The sequence below is a fragment of the Centroberyx affinis genome, unplaced genomic scaffold (assembly GCF_046629955.1).
Source record: "Centroberyx affinis isolate AG114_WGS23_722 - 3 ecotype Tasmania unplaced genomic scaffold, CSIRO-AGI_Caff_v1 ptg005424l_1, whole genome shotgun sequence".
Lineage (NCBI taxonomy): Eukaryota > Metazoa > Chordata > Actinopteri > Beryciformes > Berycidae > Centroberyx > Centroberyx affinis.
The window spans coordinates 75,360-86,245 of NW_027282713.1; the positions used below are offsets into that span (position 1 = coordinate 75,360).

The 10,886-nt window shown below is 44.8% G+C and overlaps 1 protein-coding gene across 1 annotated transcript; it reads right to left on the minus strand.

Moving 5' to 3' along the window:
- Positions 1 to 6,179: 6,179 nt before the first annotated feature.
- On the minus strand, positions 6,180 to 10,206 carry cunh19orf67 (chromosome unknown C19orf67 homolog). Its single transcript, XM_071546742.1, has 7 exons — positions 10,095 to 10,206; positions 9,594 to 9,792; positions 8,651 to 8,795; positions 8,183 to 8,283; positions 7,115 to 7,354; positions 6,480 to 6,614; positions 6,180 to 6,354 (listed from the first exon to the last, which is right to left on the minus strand). Exons 1-7 carry the CDS (start codon positions 10,204 to 10,206, stop codon positions 6,180 to 6,182), a joined length of 1,107 nt encoding a protein of 368 aa, XP_071402843.1.
- Positions 10,207 to 10,886: the final 680 nt, after the last annotated feature.

Here is a 10,886-nt window from a genome sequence, read left to right on the forward strand (position 1 = left end):
CAGCTCTACAGACCTCAATATAATGCAGACACTAGCTACATAGCCTACAATTTAACCTATCATGTGCCATACACTCACTCACACAAACTCATACAACAGTTGTGGCTTTTCCTTCCAAAACTGGGCATAAGAAAAGCTGTGGAACTCATTTACTCATCAGCTCCCCCAGATCCTTCGCCGCTCTGTACCCAACCCCAGCAAACTCACTGGAAACCACAGAACTAGAGTGATTCCAATACCATGAGTTGACCCCCACCCTCTCATCCACGGATCGAACTTCAGCGTCTCAAGCAACAAAGAAGTTTGACATCTCATCGTCCAGTCTCGAGAAGGACACCACCACTCTCACTCTACTGCTATTTTTTCTTTTCCCTCCAGTTCACTTTGGGTGTATTGCCTTTTTAGCTCTTCTCCACTGCCTTGTGTTTTTTTTTTTTTTTTTTTTTTTAGCATTTCTGCTGCACTGTTTTATAGCACTGTCTTAATGTCAGCATAGCTTATGCATGTCACTGTGGCAAAATGACTTGACTTGCATCTCATTGGTTTGGTTTGCTCTGTTCATGGTCAGTGCAATAGCTTGGCTCTAGGACTTTATAGCTCTCAACTATTTTAGTCCTCATTTTGTCTTGTGTAAGTTAATGGATTCTGACAATTTTATTAACTGTAAATGCCAAGGAGTGACTTGCCATTTGCGTCAGAATGATGGCCAGCCTTATTCTTTCTAAAGCCAAGCTATTCTGTTAGTTCACTTGTGATGCTGTATGTTTGTGAATGCATGGAGAAAGCTTTTGTCTTGCATGTCTCACTGGTTGACTAACTATAAACTCCATTCACGGGTGATGACTGTTTTAATCTCAGAAATAAGCTTTTCTTTGATTGGTTGTTCATGTCACACTATAGTTGATAGTGATTGCATATACAGGAAGTTGGCCGCTTCTTTGCATACAAAAAAACTTTATTCACTGGGTCTCTTTTTAAAAGGGTTACAGGTAATAAGATCACATTAAGGATGCATAGTTGCTCTCTGCTCAGATTTCCCAGCCCCTGCCATTGCCACGGCCCCCAATCACCTCTCCTCACCTGGTCACTGTCACCATTTTCCGGTGTTCACTTTTTTACAAGAATTTTCTGCCTCCACCCCTTTTACTTGACTGTAACTGTCACTGCTACACAGCTTGCAAACAATATCGCACTGTCACTTTTGAAAGTACAAAATTACAAATAATTGCTAGGCCAGCTTGTTGCTGTAGCCTACTGGCCGACCTTTGGGCTTGGCTTCACAATGCTTCCACTATTCTTTCACTAATGCCTCGGCCCGTATGAGCCTCAGTAGGCCACACCCTCCCTCTACACCCCTCTGCTTTTACCCACACTGCACTGCTCTCACTGTCCTGCTGCCTGTGACTCTGTTTTATAACACCACGCTACCGTAATCTTCCTTCCCGCTTCCTTTCACACACAGGCTTCAGTGCGCTACCGCACCCTCACCGCCGCGATCACCCGGCATACCCCAGGCCCTACTGCGACATCGTCAAACCCCACGTCAGCCTCGTCGTCACCCCGCCGAGGCTGAGCTGCGCCGACCTCCCGCCCAGGAGCCTCGGGCAGCAGGCGCTCAGCCCCCAGCTCCGCCGGCTGGAGCAACACCAGAGACAGCTGCTGGAGCTGCAGCAACGCAGGGAGCAGCAGAGCAGACCCATGGAGGAGGTGGAGCAGGAGAGAAAGAGGCGGGAGGAGGAGGAGCAGAGGAAGAAGAGAGAGGAGGCTGAGGAGGAGATCAAGAAGAATAAAGAGGAGGAGGAGAGGAAGATGAGAGAGCGGGCGGAGGCCACAAAGAAGAGGGAGGAAGAGGAGAAAATGAGGAAGGAGGAGGAGCTGAAGCAGAAGGAGCAGCTGGAGAAGCAGAGGAGAGACCTCCAGCTGCAGCTGCAGCAGCAGCAGCAGGAGCTGAAGCAAAGGCAGCAGATCATGCAGTGGCAGCAGGAGCTGGAGCAGCAGCAGGCTCAGAAAGGCCAGACGGCGGTGCTGCTGTCCCCCTCCTCCGGCCTCTGCACCATCTATGAAGCCCTGGAGAACAGTGATGAAGAGGAGGCTGACGAAGAGGAAGACGGGGTGAAGGAGCTAAATCCCACTGAAGAGCAGAAAGGAGAAGAAACGTTGAAAGAAGAGATAGACGATCACGTAAAGGTGACGTCGGATGAAGATCACCATCGAGACTCTTCACCCCCAACCCAGAGCCCTCCTCCTCCTCCTCCCCCAGACTCCCCCCAGAGACCCTCCGGCCCCCAGCGGCCCGACGTCAACGACCCCCCCCAGGACGGAGACGGAGAGGACGACGACGACGACGACTCCTCCTCCCCTCCCCCTCCCGAGTCTCCGGAGCGCCCCCCGCCTCTGGACCTGGACTGGGGCAAGAAAGTGGACATCGTGCAGCAGCTGATCAACCAGACCCTGCTGCTGACGGGCGACGGCTGCTCCTCCCTGCTGCTCCTGCCGGGGGGCGGCGGCGGCACGCTGAGCCCGCTGGAGAGCAGCCTGTGGCCCAGCCTGCTGCCTCCGCTCACCCCTCCCTCCGCCACCGTCACCTCCGTCAGCAGCTTCTCCCCGGAGGCGCCCGGGAGCTCCCCGCAGGGAGAGTGGACGGTGGTGGAGCTGGAGACGCATCACTGAGGGACTCCAGACACAAACACACACACACACTTTTGTAACGCTCAGTATTGAAACCACACACATACAGGGTGGGTAATGCAAGTGCTGTCTACACACACGTACACACTTGGGGATGCACATACAGGGTGATATACACATGTAGACATGTCTGCACAGGTGCACACATCTACTATACTGTTATTACATTCACCCTTGAGTGAAGGAATATTCACTTTTGAAGGACGTGTGCAGGAACTGTAGGTAAACACACAAACCTGTGGTGCTGTAGATTCACTGGAGAGACAGGGATTTCTAGATATACCTTTATAAACAAGCACAGACACACACACACACACACACACACACACACATATCTATCTTAGCTTGGTGGTGCTGAAGTTTAACAGTTGACTGTCGTTGGTACCCGAAAGGAACTTGGGTCACATCACTGCTACACACACACACACACACACACACACAAAAATGCACACATTCTAGGAGACAAATGCATCATGACACCACATTGGCTCCCACACTGTAACTCGGCACCTGTCTTACCTCATGCTTGCAATCCTACACTCCTGCAAACACAACCATCACGCTGAATGGTGGACTATATTATTACAGCTCAATCCTTTTAACACACACACCAAACCAATAATTCTCAATGACTGACAGAATCCCGTGATTTATCACTGCTACCGACTAACAGGGTGGAACTGAACACTCATTTTCACACTTTTCTTCCATGCCAAATCTCTGTGCCATGGGTGGCAACATGCATACACACACACACACACACACCAACGGTGCCAAATGGCCACTATCAAGCTAAGGTGACTTGACTGATAGGTATGGTTCCTTTCCTTAGTGTTCACTAGTTGTTATTATAGCCACTTTGTAGCCAAAACTCTTTACACATGATGGCGCTTGTCCTTATCACTGTATTTCCAAACAAGCTCAATATTCACACTGGAGATGTCTTGCTACTGATTAGTGATACAAGTTAACTGAAGCTCATTTAGCCTGACCTCTAAATCCTGCTTCCTAGATCTTGATCAAATTGCACTTGGCCAAAACTAAAGGCTATTACGCGCTAAACATGTCATCCATTGCCCGATGTATGCTCTAGTCGGCTGATTTCCATTAGAGGTCTAAAGAGATTAAGATGAAAAGAGAGGTCGCTTTTTTGACCACCTGAGCACAAACTCTTTCCCTTTGGGACACCGCAGTCGGACACTGATGAGGTTTTATTATGTCTTAAAAAATGTGTCATTGTACTTATAACAGGGTCTATAGGTGAGCCATACCTGCTAGGGGTGCTGATAAAATGAAGTTTATATTCACTGAATTGAATTGAATACTGCTGAAGGTTAGAAGTTTTCCATGTTTACAGTTTAATGGTAAGCATCACTGTTCTGTAGCTCCTTGCCTAAACCCAAATTCACCATTCCTTCAGCGGGGGGGCTCCTTTGGGTCTCAGATGTTAGATGATATCACCGCGGACTGCAGACAAGAGAGAGATGGAGTTCATGTAGAATGCAAACCAAACAAGGCCTTGTAGAGCGATAGTGTCCAGGACAAAGACTTTCACTTGAGGAGACGATGACTAACTCTGGGTTGAACCGATACTGCTGTGAGGGTTGGGGGTCTCGCCACTGTGTCATGGGGGGATATAGGGAGTGAGGATGAGGAGGGGGGTTAGTGTTAAAGGGGAGGGAACCATAGGCTCCTGGGAGGGCTGGTTGTTCTGGGTGGTTACTGTATATTATCGTTAAAACTGTGATGAACTGCGGTACAGAGGTGTCCACTGTCTGTCTGGTTGTAAACGTCCATTATGACTGTGCTGTAGGCCGCGTTTATGTCTGTCTCCTGTCTGTATACTGTGTGTTTGTCGGTGAACGGCGTTTTAGGCAGTCTTCTTGATCTGCCTCACTGTATAATGATACAAGTCTTAAGATGAAGGAATTCTTTTGGGCCCAATTTGGCTTCCATGTAAAGTCAGTTGTAGTTCTTAACACCACAGAAATCTCTCCACTTCAAGAGCTGCTGTCATTACAAAAAAAATGTGAATTGACATTTAGTTATGCTCATGTCCATTTGAATTAGAAATGTCTTTTTTTTTTTACAGTCAGTTCTTGGCTGATTGCCATTGCCCTCCAGAGTGTTAACAGCATAAGAGCTGAATTGATGTGTTTAACAACTGAAATGAAAGCTGAGGATCTTTGTTCAATGAGCCAAGTGTGACACTGAGGCGGCTTCGGCGTCCGGCGGGCCTCATGACGCTCGAGACAAACTGTTGCCCTTTTCCACCAATCCAGCAGAGAGAATGGCCTTTACAAACACCCGCTAGTCTGTCCACAGTGTCTTATCAGAGACGTTCATACTCATGCAGTTTGGTACATTCCAGTTGTCAGGGTCTGCTGTTTGCATCCCCACATCCCAAGGCAGGGCACAGAATGCGAAATGCATTTTTGACAAAGCTGGACTTTTCAATTGTTTTTATTTTTTATTTTAACACGTCTCTAGTGTTTTTGTAAACCTGTATGCGTACATTACCGATGGACTGCTGAGAGCCTGCTCACTGTAACGAAGGGAAACTCCACTGGAATTTAATTTTGTACCGTAGAGAGATGTAGAGGTATGGTAGCCATTTTAAGAGTCATTTATAGATTTTTATTCAAATAGAGAATGAAGGATATTTGTTATAAATGGTAGAGTTATCGTTTGTTGCAACTGGAGCGTCTCACTTTTGGGCTCTACTCAGCGGAAGGCGAATGCCACTGCTTCCCTTCTTCATGTCCGATAAAAAGTCAACAGAACTGACAAGACGAGTTGAATGGTTACAAGATAAAACTCCAATACATAACGCTAAAATCTGAGTAAAGACATCATGTTTGGTACTTACCTATGTGAGCATTCGCTTATGCATTACAGTACTCAAAATTCTGAAATAAGTCTCCCATTTTGTATATTTTTTATAATTTATTGAAAATGAAGTGAGGCCCATGCTTACTAATTTAAATGACTCAACATACTTGTAGAAATAAAGTAAATTGGGTGTTCCCACTTAATGTGGGGCTCAAATCATGGCAGCTTGTTTTAAATATGTAATATTTCCCTCATGTTCTTTGACTTTGTGAAGGACAGAAACCTGTGATTGTGTGTAATTATTTCCATGCATTGTTTCATGTGAATAAAATAATTTTTTTAAATAACCCTTCTGGTTTCCTTTTAATAAACACGGGTCAGATAAAATGCTCTTGAAAAATTTGTAAAACTTTATAAAATATTTGTAAAACATTTTAAAAATCACTACAGCAACACACTGACAAAAATAAAGTGACAAAATGCTGTGCAGAAAACATCACCGAGAACAGAAACAGATACAGTAAACAGTATAAAACTTAACTGTACCTAACCTGATGGAGGCAATAAAACCAGCTTTTAGACTGTTTCAACTAACTGGACACATTCTCCCATGTAGGGAACTGATAGACATCACCGATAACCGGACACAACCTGAGGATTTAGAGTGTCAAATGGTCTGAAGTGCAGTGTGGACCGGTGCTGCGGTCGTTCTCTGCTGCGTGCTGGCCCAGCAGCAGCCCCAGCAGCTGGTCTGTAGCGCTGCAGGTGGACGGCTCCTCGCTGCCCAGACACAACAGCTTGACATACTCAGCCTGGGGAACCTCACACAGGATCCTGAAATCAAAACACACACACACACACACACACATACAAGAGTGAGACAACCAGGTCTGTTTGTTTCCCCCGTAGATTTAAGTGTGTCATATGGAGAAGTGAAAGAGTTAAAAGTCAGTGTTTACCAGTCATAGATGTCATCTGTGTCGGGGTCGGGGTTCATCTGGACCCACTGACCGATGGACCACATCCTCACCGTGTTCCCATGGTGGCGGTCTGGGTCTGCCTCAGTCTGAACTTCCTCGCAACACAGGAAATAGCTGAGTGGGTCATACACACGCGCACACACACACACACACACACACAGAAGCAGTAAGACCAGATGGAAGAGGGCAACCATTCTGAGCTCTAAATAGCAAACTGGCGAGATAATGAGAGATTTATGACAGCAATGTGACATTGCTACACTGGAAATGATCATTGATGTGCTGCTACTGTGTCAGGTGTGTCAGTATTTACTAGTAGTTACTATTCATAGTAAAAGAAAAGAGGAAGAAAAAGCTCCTGCATACTGTCTATTAAACTTTGCAATTAGAGCATCTTCAACATTCATACAGAAATGGGAGAGAACTGTCTTATATAGTGAAGATAAATGTGGATCAACCTAATATAAGACGGTTCTCTCCCATTTCTGTAAAGATAACCTTCTTTCCTTAATTGTTGACCTGCAGTCTTCTAAATTATGAGACTGCTCTTTGGTTGATCTCTCTACCCTCCATTCCCCGTCTTGTTTCTCCGTTTCTCGCTCATCCTCACTCACTACTCTGTGTCGCCGATCGTCTCCGTCTCGCTCTCCGCTGTCTCTCCCTCCTCCTCTTCATCCATCTGCTGCTGCTGCTGCTGCTGCTGCTGGTCGTCCCGGAGTCTCTCCACGTTCCAGCGCATGCGTTTGTGCAGGCCGGTGTCGGCCCGGGCCAGGTACGCCGTCGGCCTGCAGTAGCGGAAGGCGGTCAGCCTCAGCCTGCCTATCTGACACTGGCCGATGTAGAAGTGAGACACACTGGCAGACAGACGGGGGAGGGGGGGGAGGGGACAGACAGTAAGATAAGATGAAACATGTATTGATCCCTGTGGGGAAATTAGGTAATAGGATCTCAATGTTAGTGGTTGCAAATAGGACTGAGAATGAGACAATTTTCCCTGATTCTACTTTGCCGTGCCCTGCATATATCTGACACTTAGAGATATGATTTTATTCTAGGTTTTCAAAGTGAAAGTAAATGGTCACCGCTTATAAACAAAGTGAAAATGTTCCAAGTGAAATATGACTTCAGATGGATTGACAGTGGCAACAGTGAAAGCAGCAGATACTGGCACACAGAAAGATTACAGACAATATACAAGACAGCTGCTGGGGTTTTAATATATATGAAAGGGGGTAAAGGTTGAGAAATTATTGTTATATTCTACTGGTTGAGCAAATTACATAAGAAGCATTAACATAGAAACATAGTCTATTTCTGACACTGGCCTGTATACAATAGGAGTACAACACAAATAGAGATGTGAGAAGAGGTAATAGACAGTCAGACCTGGGAAGAAGAGCAAAAGAGTATGTTTTGAATATTTGGACACCATGAGGAGCGCTTGATTTATGTTATCTAGCAGACACCCGGATGTTTTTCAGTATGTGGGGAGAGGGTTAGTCAGTGAATTGACAGTGCAATGACAGGGAATGTGGCATTAAGTGTGAATAAATAAAAGTGTCTTCTAAAAGTGAATGAGAAACACTCTCCCCTCCCATAACAATTACCACCATGTTGCCCTGAGCAAGGCACTCGACACCCAGCTGCTCAGTGGCCAACAGTGTGTGTGTGTGTGTGTGTGCCTGTCAGGCTCGCTCTCATCCAGACTGAGGAGGTTGTAGCTGGCATAGGTCAACACCAGCTGCTCCAACCTGTCACACAGCTGCTGAGAGAAGTCCAGCAGCTGCATACACACACACACACACACACACACACACACACACACAGTATAGGAGTACAGAGTCAGCTTGCTTGGTCTGAAGCAGTCGTTTTCTAAAGAACTGACTGTTAGATGACCAAAGCCCGTTCTAAAATTGCTACAATATAAGGTTGGTAGAAAGTTAGTAGCTTAAAGGAAAAATCACACTATTAGATATCATGAATCTGCCTCATCTAGTTCTACTTCAGTTAGTGATTTACTACATTTCCCAGAATGCCTTTTGACAACCCCCAGTGAACAGGGCACACAATATCCTCGCGACACTAAAGCTGCTTAATTAGATATTCATTACTTTAACTAATATAAATCAATACAGTTCATCAGCGTTTACCCTTGAGCGGATGTAGAAGGGCAGAGGGATGTGCTGTGGAGCGCTGCTCCGAGCTGTGGACTCCAGGTAGGTGAAGTAAGGCTGGCAGGTGTACAGGAACGTTGGCACCACAGCAGCAAAGCCCTCGGTCTCTAGATGGTCCTGCCTGCCTCAACACACAGGCGTAAAATACAGACACACACACACAAACAGACAGACAGAGCAAAGAATAGCTGGTGACTAGATGGCTTGGCTACCATTCAAATGTGACTAAATATACCTTATAAATTAGCCTTACTGATTCATAGAATAGAACAAAACTAGGCAGGGTTGGGGCCATTCATGAATTGAATTGAGAATACATAGTAAATTCCAATTCAATTCCTGGAGTTGGAATTGGAATGTCACCCAGAATTGAATTCCATTAAATTCCATTAAGTTCCACTTCTAAGAGAGGTTGTCTTGCCAAACACTATAAATCAAACATTGTGAATCCAATAAAAGACAGTTAAACAAATCAAATACATTCAGTCATAATGTATGTATTATGTTTATATGTTATGCATCAAATACCACCTGAACCGTCCCTTTAACATTTTATGATAGTCAGTGTTGATAATATATAACACTAACATTGTTTGATCTCAGATATGTGGTAAGAAAAGACAAAAAAAAAAATGGAATTTTACAGAATTTGTGAGAATTGATTGTTAATTCATGAATCGACCCCCAACCCTGCAACTAGGTTTACAAATACCAACAATATATCTGTATACATTAACAAAAAATCACTTTAATATTCCTATAGGAACTTATACTGTATCTGCATTAAGGGACCTTATCATACTTTGTGGTATTTTTCATCATCTGGTATCTCTATAATATTGCTACAAGGACATCTCTAGCTTTTCAGCCTATTTCCAATAAAATGCACCTCAAGTGAAATCAGCATTCTGCCCCCTACCCATTCACCAGGCGGTTGTGTAGGCCGTCGGTCTTGCTCATCAGCAGCTGCAGCTGCAGCTGGATGGACTGCAGGCTGTCGTCCATCAGCCTGACCTCGCGCCAGGCCCAGGCCTCACAGTCCGAGCTGCAGTCCGCCTGCTCGCCGCACGGGGGCGACACGGCCACGGCGCACAACTCCGCCAGAGGTTCCTCCAGCTCTGGAAGATGGATTTAACGGTAATAACAATGTCATACTTTTTTTTTTTAAACGCTGTAGGAAAAATATCTTTTCACTTAACCCCCCTCACCCCTTCCCCCAGTCCAAATTACTATCGGCTTCCACGTGAATTTCTCGCTAATTTTTGCCTGGAGGATGTAGTTGTTTGGTGGAAATTGCAATATGAAAGTTAGTCTCACGAAAGTTAAAGTATGGAGAGTAATATATCAACTTGACGCCCGTGTTTACACAGGATATAGTAGTGTAAGAAATGTATGAGAAACACAGGAGACGTTATTTCACCTTGTACAGTATCTTCCTCCTCCACACCCGTCAACTCCTCTAATAAATCCTGGATTTGTGTTGGTGAGTTTGGGCTCAGCTGCACCTCAACCTGGACTTCAGTATCTGTCATGCTTTCTGTTGTGGTTAAATTGGTATAGCTTAGAAAATCTGTTGGAAATAAAACGCCACGTTAGCTGGTTATTTTGGAGCGGTCAGACGTTGGTTGACCTGTCACTGACCTCTGGCTAATTAACGTTAATGCTAGCTTCCACGATGCTAGCAGCACATCCAGATTAGCATATTATTCTGCATCTTGACCGAGCAATTATACAGTAAACAAGTCCAATAATAAGGTAATGACTGGTTAATCCACAATATAGTTATAAGTCCATTCATGGTTCAGTCTCTTTAACTGTGCTTTGGTCTAAATAACAGGAGCTAGCTTTACTTACCTTACTTTGGTCAAGAAGATTTTTTTTCCCTTGATGCTTTTAGTGTTGAGGGGTCAAGTGATCCTGCGGTCAGAGATCAGCAGCACAGACAATCTTTCTTTTAAATGTATATTTTTCATTTTTGTTTGAAGGTCTACAGAAAACTGTAAAAAGTCATTTTAAGAGAAGAGAAACAAAATTATTTTATTTCTGCATAACCTATAAGTGCAACATTAGCCAAACATTAGATTTTTGGTGAACTAGTAGCTTACTCTCAAATAGTTTCTTAGGTTAAATCAGAATACCAGTTACCATTTTTATTATCTATAGTAATACATTCTTGATTGATGCTTAAAGTGGTAATGCACAAGATTCCTGT